This window comes from Mustela erminea, chromosome 19 (genome assembly GCF_009829155.1).
Source record: "Mustela erminea isolate mMusErm1 chromosome 19, mMusErm1.Pri, whole genome shotgun sequence".
NCBI classification, from domain to species: domain Eukaryota; kingdom Metazoa; phylum Chordata; class Mammalia; order Carnivora; family Mustelidae; genus Mustela; species Mustela erminea.
In genome coordinates this window covers 7,683,328-7,707,595 of record NC_045632.1, presented here as the reverse complement: position 1 = coordinate 7,707,595, position 24,268 = coordinate 7,683,328, and the positions used below count along the sequence as shown (strand labels likewise).

At 39.7% G+C, this 24,268-nt stretch overlaps 2 protein-coding genes across 3 annotated transcripts in view; both read left to right on the top strand.

Annotated features, from left to right (window-relative positions):
* LOC116579135 (zinc finger protein 345-like) overlaps positions 1-14,481 on the top strand; it is a 203,283-nt gene extending 188,802 nt beyond the window's left edge. Inside the window, 1 exon segment of the mRNA XM_032324114.1 lies at positions 10,939-14,481. Within this exon segment, the coding sequence (XP_032180005.1) occupies positions 10,939-13,100 (2,162 nt within the window). The 3' untranslated portion in view covers positions 13,101-14,481.
* Positions 14,482-17,518: 3,037 nt separating this feature from the next.
* The window catches only part of LOC116579138 (zinc finger protein 345-like), a 29,764-nt gene continuing 23,014 nt past the window's right edge, over positions 17,519-24,268 (top strand). For both annotated transcript variants that reach the window (XR_004281150.1, XM_032324125.1), the window contains exon 1: positions 17,519-18,388. Coding sequence is in view for 1 of the 2 variants with exons in the window: in XM_032324125.1 (XP_032180016.1) it covers positions 18,298-18,388 (91 nt within the window). In the remaining variant the exon portion in view is untranslated. The remainder of the gene's footprint in view (positions 18,389-24,268) is intronic.

The following is a 24,268-nucleotide window of genomic DNA, read 5'->3' as shown; positions in this document are numbered from 1 at the left end:
AGAAAGTGTGCCCACATTGTGGTGGGCATACTTGGGATTGGTGCAGAAAGACCTGGAACGCTGGAGATAGACCCACATAGTTTCTGGTTTATGCTTTCCAATGTTATGGAGGCTTTAATCTAAACATATAAAATTGAGACTCCATAAATTCATCAGGTAACAAAGCACTTTCCTAAAATGAGAGAATATAATCCTTTATTTCACTTCAAATATTCATTCTTCGGGGCAGCTTGGTGGCTCAGTGAGTTAAGCCTCTGTCTTCAGCTCAGGTCATGGTCTCAGGGTCCTGGGATTGAGCCCCACATTGGGCTCTCCTGAAGGAGCCTGCTTCCTCCCGGCTCCCACCCCCCTGTCTGTCTCTCTGCCTACTTGTCATCTCTGTTTTTTTTTGTTTTTTTTTTTTAAGATTTATTTATTTATTTATTTGATAGCGAGAGGTCACAAGTAGGCAGAGAGGCAGCAGAGAGAGAGGAGGAAGCAGGCTCCCTGCTGAGCAGAGAGCCCGATGTGGGACTCGATCCCAGGACCCTAAGATCATGACCTGAGCTGAAGGCAGCGGCTTAACCCACTGAGCCACCCAGGCGCCCCTTGTCATCTCTGTTAAATAAAATCTTAAAAAAAAAAAAGAACATTCACAACTAAGTGAGTTGTTATAATATTGGCATTAATTTCAACATCTATTTATTGTTGAATTTATATTCTCTTTGCATGAGAAGCACATTTGGTGACTCAAAAACAATTTGTTTTTAAGGATTTTATTTATTTATTTGACAGACAGAGATCACAAGTAGGCAGAGTGGCAGGCAGAGAGAGAAAGGAAGGGAAGAAGGCTTCCTGCTGAGCAGAGAGCCCGATGCGGGGCTCGATCCCAGGACCCTGAGACCATGACCTGAGCCGAAGGCAGAGGCTCTACCCACTGAGCCACCCAGGTGCCCCTCAAAAGCAATTTTCACATTTTTAAAAAAAAGATTTATTTAATTATTTGACAGATAGAGATCACAAGTAGGCAGAGAAGCAGGCGGGGGGGGGGGGGGGCAGGCTCCCTGCTGAACAGAGAGCCCGATGTGGGGCCTGATCCTAGGACCTTGGGATCATGAAGATCCCGGAGCTGAAGGCAGAGGCTTTAACCCCCTGAGCCATCCGGTGCCCCAATTTTTACATTTTTTATACCTCTGTATCTTGTCTAGGTGTTATATTTTGTCCTAACTGTGGTGTTACTCCAGTGATATGCTTTGACACTGTTCTCGTTAACTTTTCTGTCTTCTGTATGTATTGTCATCCCCTTAAAACATCTTAAAGTTACATAGCAAACCATTTTGAACCAAAGTCAGTTTTATAGGAAAGTTTTCTACTTAAAGCTCTCCACCCCTGAACCTACTTTATGTTACTACTATCAGAAATTCTTGTCTTTTATGTTGTGTAGTTAATTAGGTCAATTTATGATTTTTAATGCTTTTGTTTAAGAACCTATATCAGAAATACAGGTGACCCGTGCTACCTCATTACAGCAGTACAGGTTTCCAGAATTGTGTAAATATTTATATTAGCAGGAGTTTTATGTTGTCATGTGCTTTCAGTTGCTCTTTTGAATCCTTTTATTTCAAGCAGAAAGACTTCCTTTCACCTTTCTTGGGACAGGTCTGCTGGTAAATCAGAGGGTCTTTTGCTTGGCATAGCCTTCATTTGCACAGTCAGGCACAGCAGTTCTGCCAGGTCGATTGTTCTTGGTGTGGATTGTTTACTCTGCGTGTACTTGAATACATGATCGCACTCCGCTTTTCCTGTAAGTTCTGCTGAAAATTCCAGTTATACTCTCATAGCAGCTCTTTTTCATAGAAGGTGAGTTATTTTGTCACGCTGTTTTAAAATTCCCTTTTCACCTCAGATTTTTTTTTAAGGGTTTTGTTTATTTATTTCACAGAGAGAGAGAGCACGCACAAGCAGGGAAAGTGGCAGGCAAGGGAGAGGAGAAACGGGCTCCCTACTGAGCAGGGAGCCCTCCGTGGGGCTTGATAGCAGGACCCCAGGATCATGACGTGAGCTGAAGGCAAGGCTCTTAACCAACTAAGCCACCCAGGTGCCCCTCACCTCTGAGTTTTGATAGGTTTATTTATTTATTTTAATTTTTTATTTGACAGATCACAAGTAGACTGAGAGGCAGGCGGGGGATGGGGGGAGGAAACAGACTCCCTGCTGAGCAGAGATTTGTGGCTCCATCCCAGGACCCTGAGATCATGACCTGAGCTGAAGGCAGAGGCTTAACCCACTGAGCCACCCAGGCGCCCCTTTTGTTAGATTTATTATAATGTGTCAGTGTGTTCATGTCTTGACATTTATCCTACTATGAATTACTGAGATGGTTGAGTTGATCTCTTTCCCACATGTATGCAGTAGAAGCCTTTAGTTCTTCATGTCAACTCTTTCCCCCCTTTTTACTCTTCTTTCCTTATGGGGTCCCCTTAATGTACATATCAGTCCACTTAATGACTGGTGTCCCATGAGTCCCCAGACTATCCTTTTTGACATTTTTCTCATTTTTCTTTGATCTTCAGAACAAGGATCTTTAGTTTGTCTGATTCTTTTTTTTTTTTTTAAATATACTTATTTATTTATTTGACAGACAGAGATCACAAGTAGGCAGAGAGGTAGGCAGAGAGAGAAGGAGGGGAAGCAGGCTTCCTGCTGAGCAGAGAGCCCGATGCGGGGCTTGATCCCAGGACCCTGGGATTATGACCTGAGCTGAAGGCAGAGGCTTAACCCACTGAGCCACCCAGGTGCCCCAGTTTGTCTGATTCTTTCTTCCACTTGAGCAAGTCTGGGGGTGACCCACTGGTGTGTTTTTACCTTCAGGCATCGTGTTCTTTAGCTCCCTGTTCCTGCTTGGCTGATTGTTACACTTCGTCTCTTTGAGTTTACATTTTGGTCATGGCCCGTTTTCTGATCTCACTGAGTTACATACCTGCTTTCTCTTCCTTTCTCCATGCGTGTCTTTATGGTGATTAGTTCTTTGTCATGCAAGTAGGAGTTCTTCATTAACGGAGGGTCCGTTTGTGGGACTACTTTTGTTTGATGTGGCAGAGCCTTTGACTACTATTCAAAAATTACCAACATAAGGCAACACATACTGGTGAGAAGGTCGATAAAGGTAAAAAAAGAAAAAAATGTGGCAAAGCCTTTAGGCAGAATCACAACTTTCTAAGCATCAGAGAGTGCATGATGACAGAAACCCTATAAATGTAAAAACTGTGGCAAAGCTTTTATTTCATAATCCAGACTCTTCAACATGAGATCATACATCCTGTGGAGATACTGTAAAATGTCCAGAATGTAGACAAAGTCTTCACAATGAACTTAATCTTCCTCAACCTCAGAGGAAGCATATAGGATAGAAATGCCAGAAATGTAATGATGGATGAAAATCCTGTTTTAGTATATACTTCAGAAAAAAGTCTTAGTGAAGGAAAAAAAAAAAACATAAAAGACGTGAGCAGTTAGTGAACTATGTAATGGAATGACATTTATATAAAATCAGAAAAGTCACAGCAGAAAGCAGTAAGTTAGTCTCATTTTCCAGACATGATTCTAAATTAGGGTATTTATTATAGAAAAGAATCCAAAATTCAAAGTGTTAAATCAATAACGTTTTAGCTTTGGACAATGCAGACTTTCAGGGTGTCAACTCTAACACAGTTGACAATCTGCTTTTCACTCTTGGGTCTCCAAACATCCAGTCATACCTAGCTTTCCATAGAAAGAGCCCATTGTTGACCAGAACCCTTACCTAAAACAAATGGTCCATATTCCCTGTATTTTATACGGTATTCTTATAGTAAGGTAGGCTTAAGAAGAGTCAATATTAAGGAAATCATAACAGAAAACATTTTTAGACTACTGCACAATAGGTATCAACAAAATCTATGTGTAACTAGACCCAGGCCCTTCAAACCCATGTTACTCTATTGCGAGCTGGATCTGTTAATATGCCTCGAAGGATCAAGGGATGATCATTGTCTGGGGGGGGATAATAGTGTGTCTCTTCCTTTTCTTTTGACCACATTTGAGATTTTTCACATGGAAAATACTATTTTACTCTTAAATCATCTCATGCTGTGCCTTTATTGCTTGTATATATGCAGAGTGATTTTATCGTTGCTGCCTCAGAGACACGAGGGGCTCTTGTGTAATGGGGAATTCGCTCGTGCCACTTTGCTCAGAAGGTTAAGGAGGCTCTGGTGGATAGTGAATGAGGAAAGTTACATGGAGATGCCGTTTGTGGTTGATGTGTAACAGTGATATAAATCATGGTGAAGTAAGTGTTCAGGGAGTCATTATTTACATTAAAGTAAAACAGAGAGGAATGCCTGGGTGGCTTAGCTAATGATCCATCTCTATTTCAACTCAGGTCATGATCTTGGGGTTTGGAAGAGTCCCACGTTGGGCTCAAGCTCAGAGTCTGCTAGGGATTCTCTCTCCCTCTCCTTCTGGCCCTCCCCTGTGGTGCTCTTACATGCTCTTTCTCTAAATAAATGGATAAATAATTTTTTTTAAATGTTTGATTCATTTGTCAGAGAGAGAGAACAAGCAGGGGGAGCAACAGGCAGGAGAAGCAGTCTCCCAGTGGAGCAAGGATCCAGATTTGGGACTTGATCCAGGGTGCTAGGATCATAACCTGAGCTAACTTAGACATTAACCAACTGAGCCACCCAGACATCCCATGATTAGTGTTGTGTTTTTTTAACCATTTGTAAAAATGTTCTCTTATGCCAAGACCACAGTAACACAATACGTTATGTTTTTCTAATAACATTAATTATCTTACAGTTTTGCTCAGAAATGTATTAAACAACATCTTCTGTGGTTTGAGTAGTGACTGAAATTTTCTATTGTTTAAGACTTTGTTTGTAAGTAATCTCTGTAATCAACATGGAGCGTAACCTTAAAATGTTGAGTTCAAGAGTCACCTGCGCTACCATGTGAACCATCTGGCTGCTCTTTGAATGATCATTCCTGTATTCCCATAGCAGAATGCCTTCTCAGGGCTTGGTGATAGCAGTAATCTACTTGTCATGGACAGTAGCTGGAATCTTGGCAAACTGAGAGCTGTTTTTACCATTATCTCACTGGGCGGGGGTTAACTTCTACAGAATTTACTGCCAAACATGAGTTTAGTCAACTCATTGGTCATTGTCTTTAAAGGAGTTCCACCAAGAGTGATGGCTTTTGGGTGAAGAGATTTCTTTCATGATTTTGGATGTAGACTTCTTTAGTATTTTTACAGAGTGGCCAGGAGTGTGTCCATTGTAGTACACTGTGGGTCTCAAGTGTCTTCTAGACTATTAAGATTAGCCCTATGTATGCTGCCTGCAAGGAGCTAAAGTGAAGACTTCCAAGTACACGACCTTTTCATTTTCCAACATATGTCACTCCCAAATGAGCAGCAAAACATGCTGAAGGAAAACCCATTTGGGGAACCATCGTGGATATCAGAAGAAAATTATACATTTGCTCTACTCAGCATTGTTACTATTCCTTGAAATCATGTTGTGAGCTCATGGTCCACCCCAATGGTTCCTTGATTTTCATCCAGTACAGGCACAAGCAGTGGGTCGAGTGTATTCATAAGATCAGCATTTTCCAGATCTTCACCTAAGTTCATAGCCACCCAAAGTATTTTTCTCCTTCTGTTTCACTTGACTCAGTCTCCTGCATCTTTTATGTCTACATTGCTGTTGTTAATATTCTCCATTGACAGTTCCTGGAACACCTCTGCCTTAATTCCTATGTGTTCTCAATCATTAGCCCTTTTACCGTCATGGGCCATGATTCTATTATATGCAGGGCTTACTCTTCCTCGGTAAGAAACCTAAAATCCTCTCATCTTTTCAGATCCATGTAAATTGTATGCTTTTGTGCAATTTCTTCACCCCTCTCTCTTAGATGCTCACTACAGAAATTTAAGGCAGATTCTCACAGGTATTGGGATCTCTTTACCTGTTCAAATGCAAGACCTACGGAGACATTGAGAAGAGAACATAACTGCTCACACGATTCTTCTGTATTGTATCGTGCAGATCATAGTCTTCAACAGGGTTTCAGTGATGCAGAATGGATAGGTTTTCTTTCAGATCCTGTGTCAGATTCAGAAGTGTTTGACGAGGTAGTGTATACATAGGAAAATTAGGCAGGAGTCAAGCCGGGGTCAAAGTGAGTGGGGGATTTTGTTGGGAGATGATTCTCTGTGGGTTTATGTTTCTCCATGTTTTGTGGGTGGAGGCGTTGAAAGTTTTTCTTCTTGTCTTTCCATTGATGTTTGTGTATTAAAAAGCTTCGGAATATAGTGGTAGTATCTTGCTCTTGGATAGAGCACAGATTTGTTCACTGTACAGGAAAATAGAGCTCCTTCCATGGCAAAGTTCAGGTAGATAGGCTAGATATTCCTTTAATATATTGGGGTTTCTGGGGTGCCTCAGTGGCTCAGTTGGTTAAAGCCTCTGCCTTTGGCTCATGTCATAAGCCCAGGTCCCTGGGATTGAGCCCCACATCAGGTTCCCTGATCAGTAGAGAGCCTGCATCTCTCTCTCCCTCTGCCTACCACTCTGCCTACTTGTGTTCTCTATCTCTCTGTCAAATAAATAAATAAAAACTTTAAAAAAAGAGAGAGAAGAAAAGAACAAAAACCAGATACAGATATGCCTAAGCATGTGTCACTTAAAGTGCTTTTTTTTTTTTTTTTGACACAGAGAGAGATCACAAGTAGGCAGAGAGGCAGACTGAGAGGAAGAGGGAAGCAGGCTCTCTTCCGAGCAGAGAGCCTGATGTGGGACTCAATCCCAGGACCCTGGGATCATGACCTGAGCCGAAGGCAGAGGCTTAACCCACTGAGCTACCCAGGCGCCCCACTTAAACTACTTTTTAGAAGTTGCATATAAAGGAAAGCTAACCTACTCTGCACATTAGGGTAATCCTATGTATTCATGGGAGGATATAAACTTAGGAAAGTGAATTTATCTGTAACACAATGGTAGAGAAAGGAGAGGACATGGGAGAGAGGTGAGAGCTCCCAGCAGGAACCCAGCATTCAGAAATGAATCCTGGAGTCCTCACAGGCTGAGCAACCCAGAAGACACATGAAGAGCAGTCATTTCTGTGCGAGCTTCTTTAGTTGTTTCCTGCAGTGTTCTCTCTCTCATGTCTCACCATTAAAGTGTATATAATAATGGCCACATGGCTCATGAAGGCTTCTCTCCGTAAGTGGATTCTTTGGGGAATGCTGGAAAGCGCAGTGGATTTTTATGTCCATGCTCATATTAGGCAATGTCAGATTTTAGGAGGAAACCTGAGTTAAAAACAGAGCTCCTGTACCATGAACAGTGGGAAATAGTAAGGTAACGGAAAACTTGATAGTTTTGAAGGCGGTGGATTGACTGGAGTCCTGGTTACGAAATCCAGCATTGTAACCAGAAGCAGATTGTACCTGCTTTATTTGTCAAAGAGGGAGCTATTTCCAAGAAGATGTTTGACATGGTGGCAGGAAGAAGGAAAGGAAAAGGTGGCTCAGAAGAGAGGCTGATGAAGTTTACCATAGAGGGGTAGAATTAGCATGATCAGTGAACCAGCCCTGCAAGAAATGTTAAAGCAGAATCTTTAGTACAGATAAGATAGCAAAAGTGATACAGACAAGAGAGCATCAGAGAATATCTCCAGAAACAGTGACAAAACAAGGAATAATATGGCAATAAACACGTTTCTCTCAATAATTACTTTGGAGTGTACAGTATATTTTCTTTCAGTCAAGACACGTAGGGCATCTGAATGGCTTTTTAAAAAAAGACCCATCTATATGCTGCATACAGAAGCCTCATTTTTATTTTATTTTTAAGATTCACTTACTTGAGAGAAAGCATAAGCAGAGTGAGGGGCTGAGGGAGAGGGACAAGCAGACTCCATGCTGAGTGGGGGAACCCAGTGGAGGGTTCCGACCTGAGCTGAAGTTAGATGCTAAAGTGACTAAACCACTCAGGCACCCCTGTAAGAGACTAACTTTAAACCTAAAGACACCTGCAGATTGAAAGAGAGGGGCTGAAATGGATGTCAAAAGAAAGCCAGAGTAACAATACTTATATCGGACAAAATATAGACATTTTGGGGGGCGCCTGGGTGGCTGAGTGGGTTGATCCTCTGCCTTCAGCTCAGGTTCTCAGGGTCCTTGGATCAAGCCCTGCATCTCAGCAGGGAGCCTACTTCCCCCTCTCTCTCTGCCTGTGTCTCTGCCTACTTGTGCTCTCTCTGTCAAATAAATGAATAAAATCCTAAAATAAAAAATAGACATTTTTGTTCTTGTATTGTCTTCATCCTGCTTTGGTACCAGGATAATGTTGGCCTCATGGCATGATTTTTACTGTGTTCCCTCCATTCTGCTATTTCTAAGAGTCTTTATTTATTTATTTATTGGTATTGGATTTGATCAATAAAGGCATGTAGATTTGGACTTTTCTGTACTGGGAATATCTTTATTCCAAATTCAACTCTTATTTTTGTATTTGGTCTAAGAAGACTTGCTATTTCTTAGGTTCAAGGTTCGTATTTCAAACTTGGTAACTTCTACATTTGTAGGAATTATCCTTTTTCCCCTAATTTGTCTGAGTTGTTAGTATACAATTGTTCATAGTAGTCTGTTACCACAGTATATATTTCTGTGGTTAAGTGTTGTATAATTTTCTTTTCCATTTCTCATTTTCATTTTTGAGTCATCTCTCCTTTTTTTTCTTAAGTAATGTTAAAGTATTGCCAGTTTCGTTTGTTGTTTGGTAAAACTGGGCTTTGCTTTCAATGTTACTGTTTTTTTCTGGTGTCTTTATTTCTGATTTCACTTTGGTATTTCCTCCTCCTGACTTTCAGCTAAGTTTTTTTTGTTGTTGTTGTTGTTGTTTTCTATTTCCCTGTGGTGTAATGTTAAGAAAAAAAGTTGGGACACCTGAGTGGCTCAGTTGGTTAAGCGGCTGCCTTCGGCTCAGGTCACGATCCTGGCATTTGGGATCAAGTCCCACATCGGGTTCCTTGCTCAGCAGGGAGCCTGCTTCTCCCTCTGCCTCTGCCTGCAATTCTGTCTGCCTGTGCTCACTCTCCCTCTCTCCAACAAATAAACAAAATCTTTAAAAAAAAAAAAAGTTGAGGGGTACCTGGGTTGCTCAATTAATGAAGCTTCTGCCTTTGGCTCAGGTCATGATCCCAAAAGCAGACACTTCACTGACTGAGCCACCTGGGCATCCCAATCATGCCACTTAAAAAAACATTATTATTTACTTGAGAGAAAGATTGAGATCTCCCAAATGGGGAGGGGCTGTAGGAGAGAGAAAGAATCTCAGACTCCCCACTGAGCACGGAGCCCAATGTGAGCTCCATCCCAGGACCCCAAGATCATGACCTGAGCTGAAATCAAGAGTTAGATGCTTAACCAACTGAACCACCCAGGTGCTCCTAATCATTGCCATTTTTGAAACCCATTCTGTAAATGTATAGTCTCAAATTGATACTATTCCGTGTGAATTCACACTTGATAATGTTGTAAAATGGTAAATTGTGCTTTTGATTCAATTTATTTGTTTTAAAGATTTTATTTATTTATTTGACAGAAATCACAAGTAGGCAGAGAGGCAGGCGGGAGGCCGGGGGTGGGGTGGAGAAAGGAGGCTCCTTACTGAGCTGAGAGCCTGATGTGGGGCTCAATCCCAGGATCCTGGGATCATGACCTGAGCTGAAGGCAGAGGCTTTAACCCACTGAGCCAACCAGGCATCTCATGATTCAGATTATTTTATTGTCAACTTTCAAGGAATCTTCTCACAGGTGGTAGTTTGTAGGCCTTACATGTAGCATCTCTCCTTTGGGTTTGATAACATGTTAATGCTGGTGTCACAGAGAGTGTTTTCATGGTACTTATAAATGATTGAGGAGATTTGAACTAGTTTCTCATTATATATTTGTAGGAATATTTGTAGGAATTCTGCAGTGAACTCTTATGGCACAGGACTTCTCTTTGTTAGGCATTATTTTAAATGGCTTTTTCAACTTCTCTTTGTTAGGCATTATTTTAAATGGCTTTTTCAATCTACTGAGTAGTTGTAGATCAGTGAAGAGTTTTAAAAATATTTCTTCATGATGGAGTCCAGGTTGATTATATGTTTTTTGGTATTTACACTCATTTATTGGTATCTATTTCTTGGCATATAATTAGTGTCATTGCCTCATAATTACTTGTATTTCTGTGGTATCAGTTACACTATGTCTGTTTTACTTCTTCCAATTTTAGTTGGTCTTCTCTTTCATTCTTACTTGAATGGTCTGTCAGTTTTGATTTTTTTTTTTTCTGAAAACCAATCCTGTTGTTATTTTCTGATTTTTTGCTAAATCCTATTTGTTAATTTCTGTGTCATGTTTAAATTTCATTTCTTCCACTGGGTGCCAGGATGGCTCAGTCAATTAAGCATTTGACTTCAGCTGAGGTCATGATCTCAGGGTTCTGGGATTCAGTGTTGTGTCAGGCTTCCTGCTCGGAGGGAATCACTTGACCCTCTCCTTTTGGCCCTTAACTCACTCATGCTCTCTCTCTCGTTCTCTCTCTAATAAGTCTTTGAAAATATTCCTTCCTTCTGCTGATTTTGGGCTCATATAATGGTACTTTTCATGAGGAGAGGAGAGGAGAGTGATTTGTGTTAGACCCTGACAATACTATAGAATTTTCTATGAAGTTGTGTGGTCAGTATGTTGTGTGCAAGTTTATGTGGCCATGGAGGAACAAAGTCCTGATGCTTCCTTCTCAGCCATCTTGCTGACATTCTCTGATTGATTTTATGGTTGCTATATTAGACATCCTCAGTGTATTCATCTGAAAGTAGTAAGTGGAATGACTTTACTTTTCTGTTTTTTTCAATATCTTTCAGCTGTATCTTCACAGGGCACCCTGAGCTTCCTGCCAAAGCCATGCAAAGAAGCTTCATTTCAAGATGTGTCAATGGGCCAATATAAACATAATGTCCTTGATAAGTTACATTTGATGATAGACTGGGATAATGATCATAAAGGACATATCCAAATTGAGACTACTGCCCATAATGAGAATCTCACTGCCCATAATGGTGAAAGATACAAAATATTTTGTAAAACCTTCCTTTTTAAGTCCATTAGTTCTGCAAAACAGGGTGTTTCTGTAAGCAGCTCCAATCCAATACTCAAACGTACATATTTATGGATGGAGAATGTGGAACATTTGGAAAGTTACCTAGCCTGTGCTGAACATAATGATTTGAACAATTTTGAAAATAGGATTGGATTGACCTTTCATTCAGATATTTCTAAACTTCAGGGATTTCAACATGGAGAAACAACTGCTAAGTGGGATCCATTTGAGAGGTCCTTCACTAAAGACTCAACCCTTCCAAATTCCCAGAGTATTTTCAATGGAGAGGGAATTGTTCAAGGCAGTGAATCTGAGAAAAAAATTCATCAAGGCTCAAATGTTAATAAACACCTGAGGACTCATTTTGCAGAGAACCATTTCAAACATATTAAATGTGGGGAAGTCTTTTATCAAAGATCCAACCTTCTGTCTAACAGTATGCATATAAAAGAGAATCCTTATATATTTAATGAATATGAAAGAGATTTTAACCAGTCCTCCAGTGTTGGTGATCATTCAGTAATTCATGTGGGGAAAAACCCATACAGATATAAGAAACCCAGGAACATGTTTAGTCAGCCACCAAGAATACATATACATAAGACAGTTTGTACTGGAGATAAAACTTACAAATGTAAAGAATGTGGCAAGGTCTTTAACCAGCAGTCATACCTTACTCAACATCACAAAACTCATACTGGAGAGAAACCTTATAAATGTAAAGAATGTGGCAAGGACTTTATCCAGCAATCAAGCCTAAATCAGCATCACAGAATTCATAATGGGGAGAAACCTTACAAATGTCAAGAATGTGGCAAGGCCTTTAGCCAGCTTTCAAACCTTAGTCAACACCACAGAATCCATACTGGAGAGAGGCCTTACAAATGTCACCAATGTGGCAAGGCCTTCAAGCAGCACTCAGCCCTTGCTCAACATCACAAAATTCACACAGGAGAGAAACCATATAAATGTAAAGAATGTGGCAAAGCCTTTAACCATGACTCAAGCCTCACTCAGCATCACAGAATTCATACTGGAGAGAAACCTTACAAATGTGAAGAATGTGGGAAGGCCTTTAGGCAACACTCACACCTTACTCAGCATCACAGAATTCATACTAGAGAGAAGCCTTATAAATGTAAAGAATGTGGCAAGGCCTTTAGGAGAAAGACACACCTTACTCAACATCAGAGAATTCATACTGGAGAGAAACCTTACCAATGTAAAGAATGTGGCAAGGCCTTTGTCCTCCATTCAGGCCTTACTCAACATCAGAGAATTCATACAGGTGAGAAACCTTACAAATGTAAAGAATGTGGTAAGGCCTTTATCAATCAATCAAGCCATACTCAACATCAAAGAAGTCATACTGGAGACAAACCTCTTAAGTGCAAAGAATGTGGGAAGGCCTTTAAGTGGAACTCAGCCCTTAGTGTACATCACAAACTTCATACTGGAGAGAAACCTTATAAATGTGAAGAATGTGGTAAGGCCTTTATCCTTCATTCAGGCCTTGTTCAGCATCAGAGAATTCATACTGGAGAGAAACCTTACCAATGTAAAGAATGTGGCAAGGCCTTTATCCTCCATTCAGGCCTTACTCAGCATCAGAGAATTCATGCTAATGAGAAACCTTACAAATGTAAAGAATGTGGCAAGGCCTTTATCCATCAGTCATTCCTTACTCAACATCAAAGAATTCATACTGGAGAGAAACCTCTTAAGTGTAAAGAATGCGGGAAGGCCTTTAAGTGGAACTCAGCCCTTAGTGTGCATCAAAGAATTCATACTAGAGAGAAGTCTTAGAAATGTAAAGAATGTGGCCAGGGCTTTATCCAGCAGTCATACCTTACACAACATCACAGTTCCTACTGGAGCAAGTCTTACAAATTTGAAGACTGTGAGAGAGTTTGGAAGGACTGCTAAACCTTAAGCCTATGTCAGAGAATTCCTATTGGAGAGGAGATATATATGTGTAAAGAATGTGGCAAGACCTTTAGGCAATGTTAAACCCTTGTTCCTTATCAGAGAATGTATAGTGGAGGAGATTTTATAAATATAAAATTTGGCAAGCCCTTTCCTAGTGCTCAAGCCTCTCCCAGCATTACAGAATTCATACTAGAGAGAAACCTTATAAGTGTAAAGAATGTGGTAAAGTGGGGCACCTGGGTGGCTCAGTTTTGGATTGCTCAACACTTAAGTCAGCATCCCAGAGTTCATACTGAGGAGAAATAATAGAAATGGAAAGAACATGACAAACCCCTGGCTGGAAGTCCTAACTTGCTCAACATCATTATCATACAGGAGCAAAACTGTAATATGTAAAGACAGTTTTAAGGCCAAGCCTTTAACTAGAATTCAGCCCTTACTCAGTATCCCAAAATGCAGTCTTGGTTCAAATCGTACAAACACAATGAAGAAAGACTTTCTCCTACACTTCAGAAAACATCAGAGTTTAGAGAAGAAAAGGAACTTTTAATAGAAAAATGCATAGAAACATTTAATTGAAAATCAGATGTCAATAAATGTCACAGAATTCACAGTATACAGCAGTACACCAGTCACTCTCTTCAGAGATTGCATTAAAAAAAATACAAATTTAATTAGCTATTGTATGTGCTATTATACTTCAAAAGATACAAGGGGGATTTTTTCATTATAATTTAAATGTGTTTGTCTTTCCATTGACCCTGTATGAGATTTGTGACTTGCAATTATTCATGTATTTCTACTCTTAGAACTCTTCAGAAAATTCATTTATTTCTAGTCAGTGTGTGAAACTATGTAGGTGATTGGTGTTGCATCAGGGACATGAGAAGCTCTTCTTTAGGTGGGACTCATGCATATCTAATTTTCCATGGAAGATGAAGGACTGTGTAACGTACAATATATGAGGAAAATATAAATGAATATTCCTCTTGTGGTTATGACGTTGATATAGGTCATCAAGAAGTAGGTGTTCAGAAAATCATTCTCCATTTATTAAAACTAAAAAAAAAAATTGTGACCATTACCAGTTACATGTTTTACTAATTGGTGTTTTTAATGAAAACAAGATGGCAGTCTTCACAATAGTAATTGTTAGAGAGTATGAGTTGATGGGGTTGAAATGAATAAATCCTGACAGATAGCAGAGAGTAGCTAACTTCTGTAAAATGACATACACTTGTACATCCACATTTTTAGAAAATTACCAGAGTCCTGAAAGCATTTTAGTATGCAAAACTAAGGTTGTAAGAAGCTAAAATAGACTTCTATCGGATGTCTTTACTAAGCCTCATGTAATCACAAAATGAAAACAATGTAGTAGATACACAAGACATAAAGAGAAAATAATCTAAGTATTCCCTTTTTAAAAATCATCAAATCAGGGTGCCTGGGTGGCTCAGTGGGTTAAAGCCTCTGCCTTTAGCTCAGGTCATGATCCCAGGGTCCTGGGATCGAGCCCCGCATCAGGTTCAGGGAGCCTGCTTCCATTCCTCTCTCTCCCTGCCTGCCTCTCTGCCTACTTGTGATCTTTGTCTGTCAAATAAATAAATAAATAAAATCTTTTTAAAAAATCAAATCACAAAATAGCTAATGAATAAGAAAGCGATGAAAAATTCTAAATAGCCACACTGTAACTCCATACTTGTAGTAATACTTGCTTTAAATATAAAGGGCCTAAATTCTTGAATCCAAAGATACAGATTGCCTGAAAGGAAAGAAATACAAGAGAATCACTTCAGCTTTAAGAACACTCTAAGTGCAGGTGTGGAAAAGAATATTCCATGCAAATGGAATAAAAAAGAAAGCAGGTTAGCTCTGCTTATATCAGTGAAAATAAACTTTGAGCCAGAGAGTGTAGTAAAACATGGCAAAGCTTGTTTGACATAATGGGCTCACTTTGTGCAGTGTTCATAATGATGTGGATTTTGGCAGAATGTCAAAAAAGATTTCCCTCATTGTTTTGGTTTTGGAAGGACAGGAATAGTATGATTTTGTAACTTGTGTAACACTCCCCTCTTCCAAAACCAGTACCTTTTCCCATAAATGGTGGTGGTGGTTGTCCAGATAGCTCATTTGTAGCTTGTGTAAGGTTTTATGAGCATTGATATGTTAGGAGTCACCTAAACAAGTAGTTGATTTTCAAAACACTTTTTCTGTGTTTTGAGGATTGGGGGGGACAAAAAACCACTGAATAACAATTTGAGGAAACCTACTGCTGTCAGATTCTGATGTGTGTGGAAAAATATGGTTGCATTGAAAATCTTGGCAACTTACTGTAATAAGTAGCCAATAATTTATCAAAACTAACTTGTAGAGGCTAATCTTTTCCACAGTATTAGTTGTCTAACATCTTGCTATTATATATTGCATATTTTTTTTACGTGTTATGTCATTTACATTGTTAGCTGTTTTGTTGTTGTTGTTTTTAATTTGACAGCACAAGCAGGGGAACTGGCAAGCAGAGGGGGAGGTAGAGGGAGAAACAGGCAGGGAGCCCAACATAGATCTCCAATACCAGGACCCTATGATCATGACCTGAGCTAAAGGGAGATGCTTAACTGACTGAGCCACCCAGGTGCCCCTGCTATCTGCTATTTAAAATCCCAAAATAAATGACTCTTTCAGGCAGGTTACCATAATGCCCTTCAGGAAGATTCCTGTTTTATTTCTGGGCTTTTTTTTTTTTATTATTATTCAGTTGCAAATGATAAGCTTCCTATGGGTCACCTTTGCCTTAGTTGTGATAGTGGATTTAGTCCAAGCTGGGTTTTTTTGGGAAATGCACATCTTCCTGTAAGAAACCCTTATATCCTAGTTGCTTCAACATTTCTAGCATGGCTTACCTATGATTAACAGTTGTATAATTTATATATGCATTTACAAAATATAAAATGTTCACTACTTTAATTTTGGAGAAAGGTAGCTAACACATGTAGGTATGATTTGTTAAATTAAAGCTGTAGGTTTGTGTATTCATGTAGAGTATGTAGTGACAAGATATTTCTCTTTATTGCTTTCTGTTCTTGAGCAACGAACAGTCTTTTTGTGCATTGGATGGTTGTGTTAATTTGTCAAATTTGGATACATAGGAGTCACTTTTAAAAGACTGATTTTGTTTGATCTATAGTAATCTTACATTTTTCAAATGAATGCTTTTCCTTAAAAAAGTAATAAAGGGGTTAATTCAACAAAGAGATACAACTTTTATAATTATTTATGCACATAACATAAAAGCACATAACACGTGAAGCAGCTATTAGCAGACAAGAGCAGAGGAAGATTCAGCAGTCCATTAGAAGGGGACTTCGATACTGTGCCTTTAATAATGGGTGGATTATCCAGACAGAAAATGAGTGAGGGAACATCAGACTTCAATGATAAAGAGGCAGGCAGACTTCCAACACTATGCAACAGCGTCGGAGAACACATTCTTCTCACATGCACATGGAGCATTCTCCAGTATAGAATATATGTTGGACCACAAAACAAGTCTTAAGAAAGAAGTTTATGATTGAAATGATACCAAGCACCTTCCCAACCACTATGGTGTGAAACTAGAAGTCATTCACAAGTACAAAATGAGAAAATTCACACAAGTATGTGAAAAATAATCACAACTTTATAATAGCCAATAGAATGGAATACCTTGTACATTGTCGGGTGAGTAGGTAATGGGAATATTTACAATGTATACTGGATAGAATTAACAATACATCTGAAAGTTGCTTAGACAATAGCTCTTAAAAATTCTTATCACATGAAAACTTGTAAGTCTCTGAGGTGATAACTTCTGCAATATATGTAAGCCATAGGGCACGTTAAAATATATATTAATTATATCTCAATGAGACTGAAAAAATATAAAATAACGGCAGTTAGTGGTTTCCTAGCTGCAGGCATAAGAGGATAGGGATGGTGATAGAGCATGAATTCTCTTTAAGAGGTAGTTCAGTGCAAAATTGACTATGGTTTGCTTGCACTGATGTGAGAATCAGTTAAAAACCTCACTTTGCACATTTGTTGTATAATTTTATTTATTTGAAACTCAGAGAATAAGCAGGGGGAGGGGCTGGCAGAGGGAGAGGTGCTGTGGCCGGAGGGACAAGAGGGAACGGTTGAAGGACAGGAGAATGAAGAAAGGGAATGTGGGGACAGGAGGGACACAGGCGAACGCATCAAGCAAGCGCCAAAGTTTGTTTTGCAGAGTTCTGATTTATACCACACAGTAAGAGAATCGCCTTCTGTACATCTAGTTTCTATTTTGGCCTGAGAGTAGCTGGCCATGCAGAGATACCAGACAGCCTTGACCTTCGTGGTTTGGACCCTCAAAACACAGGAGCCTTATTAAGTTAGTCTTGAGACAGCAGCTGCACTGGCAACAAGCCAAACCTTACAATGTTCTCATAACAATCCAGGGAAACACGGTGGCACTCTAGCTCGCCACCCGTGAAAGTCCTCGGTTAAAGAGGTTCCCAAGAACTGTTGCTCTATTGGGTTAACCCCTTCTAGGCACAAGGCTCCCAACAGAGAGGGAGAAGTAAACTCCCCAACTAGCAGGGAGCCAGAGGTGGGCCTCAATCCTAGGACTGTGGAATTACGACCTGAGCCATCCAGGCACCCCATCTGGTCCATTTGTACATTTTAAATGGGTGAATTATACACCATGGAAATTCTGTGCAAATAAAGCTATTACAAGGAACCCCAAATAAGAAATACCTGCATAAGAAGACTTAGTATTATAACATCTCAGGACTATATAAATTCATCTATTAAACACACACACACTTGTAAGATTTCAATGGGAATTTAGGATCTAACTTTCTTGTGTGTCTTAAACTTTGTGATGATACAAAAACAATTTTGAAAAGCACATAGGAAAAGAAGTTTTGTCAAAGTACACATACATAATTACTAGTATGATTTATGTTCAACGTTTTGATGTTCGATGAAGAAAATGGAGAGATGTGAAAATCTGTCTCAGCTTCTGTAAAGAATCAATAGAATGGATATCTGTGTAATTCTGTGTTTTTAATTTCTATAGATCTCTGTTTCTTTATATATCTCTACATATATAGAAGGAAGGAAAGCTTTCTTTATGAATTGCCTAACCTAAGTGTGACAGAAGGCAAGTCTAATGTCGGCAAGGAAGTCCAGCAGGCTAGAAGGCCAGGAAAGAGCTGACGTTGAAGCTGGAGAATCTGAAGACGGTCTGGAGACAGAGTTAGGTCAGTAGGAAAAGCACCTTTGGAAGATACAGTTAATTACTATGTTCTCCAGAATAGACTGTCTAGTAACTGGTATGGATTTATTTGCATATGACTTTAATATAAACTACTTAAAATAGAAAAAATACAGATAACTTCTAGAAAGAGTTAAACATCATCTTACAATATTTTGACTAAATGTATGAGAGTATACAGCATTTCCAGGCATGCATTTGAAGCATGTGGAAGCATGCCTTCCACAAAAGACAAAATCAGAATTATGGTGGGATGTTACACTTAACAGTATAATCAAGAGCATATCTATTTTTCTTACCTATTATAAGTAAAAAGTTAGTGTTAACCAACAAGAAAATATTTTAATTATTACATAGGATTAAAAAATATCTCTGCAATTGAACCGTCTTTTTCCTTTCTTTTCTATTTATTTATTTGACAGACAAATCAAAAGTAGGCAGAGCAGCAAGCACATAAAGAGGGAAGCAGGCTCCCTCCTGAGCAGAGACCCCCAAATGTGGTGCTCAATGCCAGGATCCTGAGATCAGGACCTGAGCTGAAGGCAGAGTCTTAACTCAAGGAGCCATCCAGAGGCCCTGAACCGTATTTTTCTAAGTACAAAAGTTAATTGACAGAATAACTTGAATATTCAATAATGAAAATTGCTCAATTTCACAGCTCGCAAGTAGACTACTAATAAATACGCAGATAGCACTTTTAGCCTCATCAGGATAGATGAAATTGAAATAGTAATAGAGTGTTGGTGAAGCCAGGAGGAAAAACACACTGTATAAAATAACGCTATGTAATCCTGTAAGTGCAATTTTGGTGAAGATCGGTCCAGTATCTATAAAAGTTTTGAATTCGGGCGCCTGGGTGGCTCAGTGGGTTAAGCCGCTGCCTTCAGCTCAGGTCATGATCTCGGGGTCCTGGGATCGAGTCCTGAATCGGGTTCCTCTGCTCAGCAGGGAGCCTGCTTCCCTCTCTCTCTCTGCCTGCCTCTCTGCCTCTTTGTGATCTCTGCCTGTCAAATAAATAAATAAATAAATAAAATCTTAAAAACAAAAAACCTTTTGAATTCATTTGCCTTTGAAGCAGTAGTTACGGCTCACATTCTACTACTCATAGAAATAAAGTAGCCTGGGTGGTTCCGTCAGTGAAGCATCTGCCTTCACCTCTGGTCATGATCCCAACCCTGGGATCAGCCTCATGTTTGACTCCCTGCTTAGCAAGGAGCCTGCTTCTCCCTCTCCCTTTGATGCTCCTCCTCCTTGTGTTTTCTCTCAAAAAAGAAAAAATAATGTTTTAAAGAAATAAATCTGTCTGAAATATAAATCATAACATTCTTTATGCAGAGGAACTTAAAAATGACTTCTATGTGATCAATAAGAAAATACACAGATATCTCAAGGCACGTCCTCAATTCATTTTTACTAGTCATAAAACAACTCAAATTAGATTACATAAACGTTGAGAAAAGCTGGAACCTATAATGGAACAAAATGGCATGCATAGTTTTAACTCGACATCTGTATGTATATTCTAAAAGACTTAAAATTATACATGTAAGAAAATCTGAGTGTATGTTTCTGTAGAAAGGGATTCATATTGCATGTATAATTACAAGGTACATAACTTACCTCTCATTCAGAAGTATTTGAAATATTTGCCCGAAGAGAAATGTTGCATTGGTAGTCACTGTTGGAACCACACTTGAGACTATCTGATCTCAAAACCAAAGTTCTAGGTTGCTTCCTAGTGAATTGAAAGCATTTTTCCCTCATTTATAATGAATGACCCAGAACAATTACTTGATGTACATCTAGCCTTCAGTTCAATAGATGAAGTATAGATTGTTTACCAAACCTCCAGTATTTAGATTTCTAGATTGATTCTGCTTTTTTTTTTTTAAGATTTCATTTATTTATTTATTTGACAGGTAGAGATCACAAATAGGCAGAAAGGCAGGCAGAGAGAGAGAGGGAAGCAGGCTCCCCACTGAGCAGAGAGCCCCATGTGGGGCTCGATCCCAGGACCCCAAGATCATGACCTGAGCTGAAGGCAGCGGCTTAACCCACTGAGCCACCCAGGCGCCCCTGATTCTGCTTCTTAAAAATGAATTTTTATTCAATCAAGTTTATCATATGATTTTATTTTTGTTTTATTAAATATTTAATTTATTTATTTGACACAGAGAGAGAGATCACAAGCAGGCAGAGAGGGGGGAAGCAGGCTCCCCACTGAGCAGAGAACCCTATGCAGGCATTGATCCCAGGACACTGAGATCATGACCTGAGCCAAAGGCAGAGGCTTAACCCACTGAGCCACCCAGTGCTCCTGTCATACGCTTTTAAAGGCAGTGTCAGTAAGAACTGATTACAGGTTATGGAATGATTTATTCAATTCCCTATAACATTTCTTTTTGGTATTCAGAATTCAGCAATGCTCTTGTTCATCCTCTAGTGAGTTTTTCAAATTCTGGCAGAGCTAAGTACTCTGCATTTTTCAGGACTTTGCCCTTTACTGGGGTCATTGACCCCATCTGGATTACATTGCATTTTTTTTAATCCCAGTCTAAACCGAGTAGCCTAATATCCTATGCCTACTAAGCACTACAGGCTGTCCCTACTCTTTGATTTCCAGAACCTGACTGCCAACTCCAAAAGGAATCTTGGGTGTTAAAACTGAAACACCTGTGGGGCGCCTGGTGGCTCAGTGGGTTAAGGCCTCTGCTTTCGGCTCTGGTCATGATCTCAGGGTGTTGGGATTGAGTCCCATATCGGGCTCTCTGCCCAGCAGGGAGCCTGTTCCTCCTGTCTCTGCCTTCCTCTCTGCCTACTTCTGATCTGTCTCTGTCAAAGAAATAAATAAAATCTTTAAAAAAAAAAAACAACCTGAAACACCCCCAAAGCTAATCTTCAAAAGAGCTTTTTTTTTTTTTTATGATTTTATTTATTTATTTGACAGAGATCACGAGTAAGCAAAGAGGCAGGCAGAGAAGGGGGGAGCAGTTTTCCTGCTGAGCAGAGGGCCCAATGTGGGGCTTGATCCCAGGACCCTGAGATCATGACCTGAGCCAAAGGCAGAGGTTTAACCCACTGAGCCACCCAGGTGCCCCTTCAAAAGAGCTTTAGGTCATTCCTTCATGGTGAGAATTGTTCAGGGCATATAAACCGCATGAAGGCAAAGAAGTGAGAACTGACAGAAGATTCTGTGATACAGGGGAGAAATATTCAGAGAGTCTGCCTTCAGTAGAACAAGCAAGTAAGGAAACCAGTCAATGAGAAGAAGCCCACTGTGGAGGACACCTCAGAGGAAGAGAGGTAAAGGGTTTCAAGTTGTAAAAAGAACAGCCTCTGAGTGAAAGTTTCAAAAATAGAAATATTTTTCTCTAACTATGGGTCAGGATGCGTGTAAGGGAGACTTTGAAACTGTCCCTACTCTAACATCCATTTTCTGATATTATCAAAAGACCGTTGATGTGAAGAAGTAAGAGGTATTCAAAAAAAGCTTCGCATCCTGGGTTTCACAGAGCAGCTGTTTGGCTCAAATGCACTTTGTGATATTTTCTCTTCTTTAAAAAAGATTTTAGTACCAAGCGCAAGCTCAGCATGCATTTCCCCCAACTTTCCACCACGCACAAGACTTCACACATCTCACTGTATCGATAACAGTTTCATTTTACACTGGTGTGAATGGAGAAAAATGTGGTCTGATAATACCAATAACTTCATTTCTACCCAAAACTGGGTCAAAGGTTGACGTTTCACAGTGGCGGCATCACATGGATTGTTTCATAATGCGAATGCTCTGGACGTACTGTGATATCTCACATCGCACTTGGACACTGGCACACACACAGATGAGTTTGTCTAAGAAATAAGTCATTCTGTTTTCAGGAAATCCAAGTTGGTCTTGGGGCAGATTCCTTTTCCTATTATACTGCAATAGCTCATCTAACGTAATAAAAATCCCAAGTTTTTCTTCATACTTCATACTGACCTGTAGAATATTTATACCTAAGAATATTGTGAAAACAAAGTACAAAAATACAAATTTAAAATGTCAAGGTATAAGAAACAAAACTAAGCAGAGATCTTTTTTTTTTTTAATTTTTTATTTTTTATAAACATATATTTTTATCCCCAGGGGTACAGGTCTGTGAATCACCAGGTTTACACACTTCACAGCACTCACCAAAGCACATACCCTCCCCAATGTCCATAAAGAGATCTAAATTAGTTGGAAACCCAGCTGTCAGGATTTATTCCTGAAGCACAATAGTTAAAGCACTGTCTTTGCTACAATACAGCACTCTGCCTATAAGCCGTATGTGCATTTTTCACATATAAATATGTGAAGTTTAAAATTCTAAAACCTTTGGGGCACCTGGGTGGCTCAGTGGGTTAAGCCGCTGCCTTCGGCTCAGGTCATGATCTCAGGGTCCTGGGATCGAGTCCCGCATCGGGCTCTCTGCTCAGCAGGGAGCCTGCTTCCTCCTCTCTCTCTCTGCCTGCCTCTCTGCCTACTGTGATCTCTCTATGTCAAATAAATAAAAATAAAATCTTTAAAATTCTAAAACTTTAAAAACTGGTAAAACTTTTTTTCAGATTTAAAAATTTTTTAAGCTTTTAAAATTGTGTGTCTGTATCATTTTCCTCTACAAATTAAAACTCTGTATGGGCCCATATTATAGAGTCATGAAGATTTTTAAAAAGTAACATGTGAAAAAAAATTAAAAGTAACACATGTACATTGTTCTTTTCAGTGTTTCATGCACATTCCAATTTCAAGGGTATTATGGTTGAACATTGGAAGCCTTTTAAGAAAAGGAAGTATATTTTTATAATTTTCTTTGAGTAGGAACTAGTAAGAAGTGCTACCTATTGACTTTCAGCTGCCATGCTCCATTGAATGCCTGCCTCATATTTCCATGGATCTCAGGCAACAAAGAGGAACGACACTCATCTAGAAGCCGTAGGATGGCCTGTAAACACTTGACAATAGGCGTGACATTTTTTTATTACAGGGTATAGTTGGAAACCTGAAGAAGTTCTCTCTTCTTCACCATTATACCTTCCTTTTTGATCCCCTGGGCACAGGTAAGGTCCACAGATCTGATTCTTAAACACCTGACCATAGGCACTCCTTGCTTGTATTTTTCTAAAGGAGTCATGCAGGCAATGGCAGGTTTGGCACTGAAAGACATTCTCAATGATTTTCAATACAAACTGTGTTCTAGGTTTGCAGCATGGGCAGGCGTGTGTCTCTTGGCACCACCTACCTCCTGAGTGTTTTTCAGGTGATCATGCTCAGTCCCTGGAACTCCAGGTGGGCAGAGCTCCAAGTAAAATCTCCCAAGTACATTGAATTCAGTATGTTACTTTATTGGGTGCTATATACACTAATCAATGTGATTTTTCCTATGTATGTGGCTGGCACTTTGAGTAGTAAACACATCATGAAGAAGAAAGATTTGGGGGGAGTGTCTGGGTGGCTCAGTGGGTTAAGCCACTGCCTTTGGCTCAGGTCATGATCTCAGGGTCCTGGGATTGAGTTCCGCATTGGGCTCTCTGCTCAGAAGGGAGCCTGCTTCCCTATCTCTCTCTCTCTCTGCCTGCCTCTCCATCTACTTGTGATTTCTCTCTGTCAAATTAATAAATAAAATCTTTAAAAAAAAAAAGAAGAAAGATTTTGGACATTCTTCTGCTACATTTCAAGGAGAACTCATGGTGCCACAATTTGCACATGGCTGTTACTCCCTGGTGTTTCACCTTTGGGGCTCATGATCTGGGCCAGTGGCTCCCTGCTTTCCATGCTGCCCAGGCAGAAGAAGCAGGGATCCAGCACATTCGTAGAAACTGGGTTTTCTCCAGACACTCCCAG